This window comes from Mastacembelus armatus, unplaced genomic scaffold (assembly GCF_900324485.2).
Source record: "Mastacembelus armatus unplaced genomic scaffold, fMasArm1.2, whole genome shotgun sequence".
Lineage (NCBI taxonomy): Eukaryota > Metazoa > Chordata > Actinopteri > Synbranchiformes > Mastacembelidae > Mastacembelus > Mastacembelus armatus.
Genome location: NW_022872880.1, coordinates 6,630 through 12,813, shown reverse-complemented (window position 1 = coordinate 12,813; position 6,184 = coordinate 6,630). Strand labels below are relative to the sequence as shown.

Here is a 6,184-nt window from a genome sequence, read left to right as displayed (position 1 = left end):
ACGAGGGGGCCCACCTCGTGGGACTTCAAATGTATGTTTTCTATGTGGGGACACAGAACATTGGGTAAAAGACTGTCCTCACAGAGGTTATTTCGCCCGAGGAAGAGCCCGGGGGGGACAGGGTGCCGGTTCGTATCGTGGAAGAGGTGGCCCTCCATCTTACAATATGCCAGTGATGGATTGGGGATCTCCCGTGAATTGGGAGGATTCCTATCAAGAATGATACACCCCATCGAGAGGCCCGGACAGCAGTAAAACTACGGCAGATCCGCTGCTGCCTGTGATGGTCAATTATATGAAGTTGCCGTTTTTGGTCGACACTGGGGCAACATGCTCCACTTTGAACACCACCTCAGAATCTACGCTGTCGACGCAGACTACCACAGTTATGGGCTTCTCGGGGAAGAAACAGACTCTGCCGGTGACACTGCCATTACTCACACAAGTGGGCCATCAGTGTGTTCACCACACTTACATCTACTCTCCGGGCACTCCTGTTAACCTCCTGGGCAGGGACTTACTGATCAAACTGGGGGCGACTATTCTCTGCTCCCTTGAAGGACTGAGTGTGACCCTACCAGATGGTACATGTTTGCCTTGTACCCGGTATTCTACCGGGGAATGTGCGCAGTTCCTACTTAGACCCTTTGAGGAGGAGGGAGCAGATATATATTGGGCTAAACTTTGCCCTGAACCACCAGACCAGGGAGGCATCTGGTCAGCATATCAAAGGTGGCGCCCCTGGATCTCGCTCCTTGACCCCTACGTCCCTCCCCCGGACCCTCTCCATGTTACCCTCTTCTATGACAGGCTCCAAACCGATTGGTACAGGGAAGAGTTCGATCAGGTCATAGGAGATTCCTGGAGCATCGATACGGAAAATATTTATGTGGCACCAGAAGGGGTGGCGGCGGCGGTGAAGCTGCTTCCTGAACAACAACAGTGGTATCAAATGGAGGAGGACTCTGCACCTCATGTGTCTCTCGCACTACATCCGAGTCATGAGGCCAAAGAATTGGGAGGTATCGTTAAGAGGGCATTGACTCACTCAGATTGGAAGCCTACCTCAATACCGCAGGTCTCATACGCTCCCACTATACAGACTTTTTGCATCCAGCTTTCCGCAACAGACACGGCAATATTGGAGCATTGTGAGGTTTCTAGGTATCACGGGAGAGAAAAAACAGACCATCATTTGGCTGCCAGTATGCTTGCCACTCTGCCGGACTCACTCTGGGCGCATTCGCCCACGGATGTGGGATTGACAGATTGTGTGCCAGTTACTTTCCAGGTACAGGAAGGGCCCCCTTTGTGGGTTCGCCAGTACCCTCATAAACGGCAGGCAGCAGAGGGGATCCGGGACACCATTGAAGGCCTCTTACAGGCAGGCGTCTTGGAACCCTCCTATTCCAATTGGAATACTCCTATTCTCCCAGTTGAGAAGAAAGGTACCGGTAAATATCGCATGGCCCACGACCTGAGGGCAATTAATGATATTTTGCTCACGCCTACAGTGCCGGTGCCCAACCCCTACGTTGCTCTGGCTAATCTCGACCCAGCACAGAATTGGTTTACCTGTATTGATCTGGCCAATGCTTTTTTCTGTCTGCCCTTGGCAGAGAGTTGTAGGGATATCTTTTCCTTCACGTATCAGGGGGTTCAGTTGCGGTATACTAGATTACCTCAGGGTTTTGCTCTTTCACCCGGCATATTTAACCAGGTATTGAAGCAGGTGCTCTCCACTTGTCACTTGCCGGACCAGACCACACTTATTCAGTATGTAGATGATCTCTTGTTGGCGGCACCATCTGCGACTGCCTGTATACAGGCCACTAAGACAGTTTTGATGCTTCTGGCAGAGAGGGGTTTTAAGGTTAGTAAGCAGAAACTTCAAACTTGCAGAAGACAAGTCTCTTTTCTGGGGCGTTTGATTTCTCAAAAGGGGGCAGGATTGTCCCCTGCGCATAGATCCACCATACTGCATCACTCCAAGCCCCTCCTGGTAAAGGACATGCTCTCCTTCCTTGGTCTTACAGGGTACAGCCGTTCCTATGTCCCGGATTACACCAATCTTACGAGCCCCCTCCGACGGATGGTGAAAGACCAAGGTCTGAGGAATCTTTCTGCTCAACTTGTTTGGACGATGGAGGCAGAGCAAAACTTCATCCGCCTTAAACAAGAACTGGCTACAGCAGCTGATTTGGCCATTCCAGATTATTCACTTCCATTCTTTTTGGATGTTTCTGTCACAGACGCCGTAGCCAATGGCGTTCTGTTCCAGAAAAAAGGGGGAGAGAGAAGAATTTTGATGTATACCAGTGTAATGCTGGATACAATGGAGAAAAGACATCATGCTTGTACACAACATGCAGCAGCCGTGGCAAAGATTATCAAAAAAACCGCTCATATCGTGATGGGACACGCACTTCGAGTCCTCACGACACACAGTGTTGTGGCATATGTGAATTCTCAAACATTCACTCTGTCGCCACTTAGGCAACAAAGGTTGAGCAAGGTTCTGGAGGAACCACATATTTCGTACACCCATGAGGGAATTAATATGGCAGATAGAATTGTAACAGGGCAACCACATCAGTGTGTGGAAAAGGTCCTAAAGGAGGAGAGGGTGCGACCAGACCTACAAGTGACTCCCCTGTTGGAGGCCCGAGATCTCTATACGGATGGCTGCTGTTATAGAGACGAGAAGGAAGGACTGAAGGCAGCCTACTCGGTGGTGGAGGATATAGGGGATGGCTGGGAAATAAGAGTGGCCGAGAGATTGGAGGGACAACAGTCGGCCCAGAGAGCGGAGGTGATGGCAGTAATAGCAGCTTTGAAATTAGGGAAGGGACAAAGAGTTAATATTTACACTGATTCAGCATATGCGGCAGGAGCTGTACATGTGGAGTTAGGACAATGGCTTAGAGCAGGGTTCCTGACGGCGTCTAATCGGCCCATTAAACATGAGAAAGAGATGAGGGAACTAGCAGATGCCCTGTTGGAACCGTTAGCTGTGGCAGTGATCAAATGTAAGGGACACGATCGGTCTAACAGCATTACAGCAAAAGGAAATCGGGCGGCAGATCAAGCAGCCAAGGAAGCAGCGGGATACCAGGTTAAATTAATGCTCCTGGACGTGACACAAGAGATCAGAGAAAGACCTAATTTGGAAGAACTTAAGAGACTGCAAAAGGGGGCATCTCCCCAGGAAAGAAGTCTGTGGAAAGAGAGAGGGGCTACGGAGGTAGAAGGGTTCTGGAGGGGGCCGGATGGTCGTCCCATACTTCCTCCCGGAATCAGGAGGACAGCCCTCTTGGAAGCTCATGGGGTGGGGCATGTTGGGACAGCCCAAATGGTGAAGAACTTGGAGCAATGGTGGCATCCATATCTTAAAGATATGGCCAGGGAGTTGGTCAGGGAATGTGATATTTGTACTAAGTACAACCCTAGACCCACAGTGAAACCAGAGATTGGTAGGTATCCACTTATCACCAGGCCTGGACGAGAGATTGTTATTGATTTTACAGAAATGGGTACCACCGTTCGAGGGTACAGGTACGTACTGATGTGTGTGGATGTGTATTCAGGGTGGCCAGAAGCGTGGCCCTCTAAGAGGGAAGACAGTAACACGGTAATTAAATGTCTGATAAATTATTATATCCCCAACCATGGCTTCCCAGAGAAAATTAGGTCAGATAATGGGACACATTTTAAGAATCAAGATTTGCAGAGAGTGGAGGCCATGATGGGGTTGAAACATGGGTTTGGAACGGTGTATCATCCACAGTCTCAAGGAAAGGTGGAAAGGATGAATCAAACTGTAAAAACCAAATTGGCAAAAATCTGTGCACAGACCAAATTGAACTGGATTGATGCATTGCCATTGGCACTTATGTCCATCCGCTGTTCCGTTAACCAATCCACTGGGTTCACACCTTTCGAACTTCAAACAGGGAGACCCTTTCCAGGACCCCACACCACTAGCCCAGTAACCATGGTAGAGAATGAGGGTCTGTCAGCCAAAGCATATTTTAACTTTCTGCAAGCTCTCGTTTCAGCTTTCTCACATCAGGTGGCGGATCAGCAGGGAGACGGAACCCAAACTCCACCCGACATCGATTGGGTGCTGCTGAAAGTGATTAACCGGAAGTGGTCAGAGCCACGGTGGACAGGACCCTACCAGGTGATAGAAAGAACGTCACACGCAGTGAGGTTAAAGGGAAAAGGAGACACCTAGTACCACTGGTCGCAGTGTGCCCCAGGAGAACCGCCATCCAGATCTTTGACTGAGGTCCAGGAGGACCTGCTACAAAATACCTCTGTCTCGACTGAGGCAGAGAAGGACCCTCCTCAGAAAGGGGCAGAATAATCCCCGGGGAGCGAGTCAGGTACTGAGGTGGTCTACCCTCAGTCCGAAGAAAGAAGAAACTGTACGAGAAGGGAGGGGGTGAAAAAGAGTGCCCCTCTCCGACAAGGGGCGTGCCAAGCCTCCAGCCAACGAATAAGAGCGCCGAGGGAGGCAGCGTCGAGGGATCGTTTGGTTGTGTTTTTGTGTGGTAGTTTTAGTTGTTGATCAGTTTAGTTTATTGTGTATGTTTAGCCATTATTAGATAGTTTAGTTAATAATTGGGGAATTGAAGTGAAGATGGCTGGATATGGGAAGGTGTTGGGGGTCCTTACGACCCTCACGGTAATGATTTCTGTTTTGTGTTTGGTTATATTTTCTTTTTCCACTGACTCAACTATCATGTATAGGGATCGCCGTAGGTATGCGACAGGGTATCACTGCGTACCTAAGTTGACTCTCAATTACACACGACAGTCTGAGACGCTATTTAAATTTGACCTGTGCGCTGTCATAAATTGTGGCGGATATCCGGGTAGCTGGCGGGAGTACGATGTCTATTTATGTGCCCCCCCTACCGTAGTGCCGGATTGCGAGGAGAGAGGCGTGCGAATCTCAGGGGGACCCTGTGATTGGGGACAGATGACTAAGTATACAGGCCTTTGGGACCCCACTACGGTGGCATTTTCTTATTTGGATTCGACCCGCAGGAAGTGGTGGTCCAAAGTTAATTTTCAGAGAGATTTTAGTCCTAGTAGTAACCCTCTGTCCCTTTCTTTTGGTCAATTGAGTAACTCGTCATATAATTGGTCTGTCGCGTATTTCTTCTTGGGAGTAGATATCTCTGGAAAGGACCCCCTAGAGTTAATCAGGGTGAACTTCCTAGATCCTCCTCCCAACAAGAATACAAGTCTTTTATCCCTCCCTGTGCCTGCCCCGTCCAGTGAGCCTAATTCAACTATTATAGATAAAGTGATAGCAGTCGATTATTCCACTCTCAAACCCCTAGACATTATGGAATTGGCTACTGGATATTCAGAGGAGAATTTGTGGTTGTCTTGGATGGTACAAAATGCCAAAGAACAACACGTGGGGGACTGTGTGGCTTGTGCCTCCGCACGTCCCCACTTACGAACTGAACCAGCGCCACTTTTCCCAGAGGACGAGTGGGGTTATGGGTGTATGATAGGGTTAACTCGAGCTGCCACCCCCGCCAACTGTACTACCTTGGCTAGTATTTTTCCGCCGATTGATAATAAGACTAAAACTGGCCCCTTTACACCGGATAAGGGGAACGGTTCTTATGTATGTTTTACTATCACGCACCCGAGTCCCTCTGTTGCTCTGGGACAGATCCCGTGGGATTGGTGTAACCATACCCTGAGTGGATCTGTCCTCGGTTCATGGGCACGAGCAGGTTTATATTACTATTGTGGTGGTCGACGTCTTTTTGTTCGTCTTCCCCTGCTGGTGTAGGGATATGTGCAATGGTGCGACTAAGTGCGCCATTGGTGCTGGTGGAAATCGTTTGGTCTCTTCAGGGCCAGGGGTTAGCCCACCAGCATTGACCGCGCGACGCCGACGCCATGTTTTGTTTAAACGGGAGGTCACTTCTCAATATTTTGATCTATCTGTCGGTTCTCCTACGTATATTGATGCGATCGGAGTGCCCCGAGGGGTGCCTAACGAATATAAATTGGTGGACCAAATTGCGGCAGGTTTTGAAAATCTCCCGATTATTTCGGCTCTTTTTTCTATAACTCCGAGTAAAAACGTTGACCGCATTAATTATGTGCATTATAATGTACTCCGATTGGCTAATCTAACCAGGGATGCGGT

The 6,184-nt window shown here is 49.2% G+C and overlaps 1 protein-coding gene across 1 annotated transcript; it reads left to right on the top strand.

Annotated features, from left to right (window-relative positions):
- Positions 1 to 750: 750 nt before the first annotated feature.
- On the top strand, positions 751 to 4,237 carry LOC113137770 (uncharacterized; the record flags this gene model as incomplete). The annotated part of the gene is given in 1 exon segment (XM_026319590.1): positions 751 to 4,237. A coding segment is annotated over 1 exon segment (3,285 nt), but the record flags the coding sequence as incomplete, so codon positions are not given.
- Between the last annotated feature and the right edge of the window lie 1,947 nt (positions 4,238 to 6,184).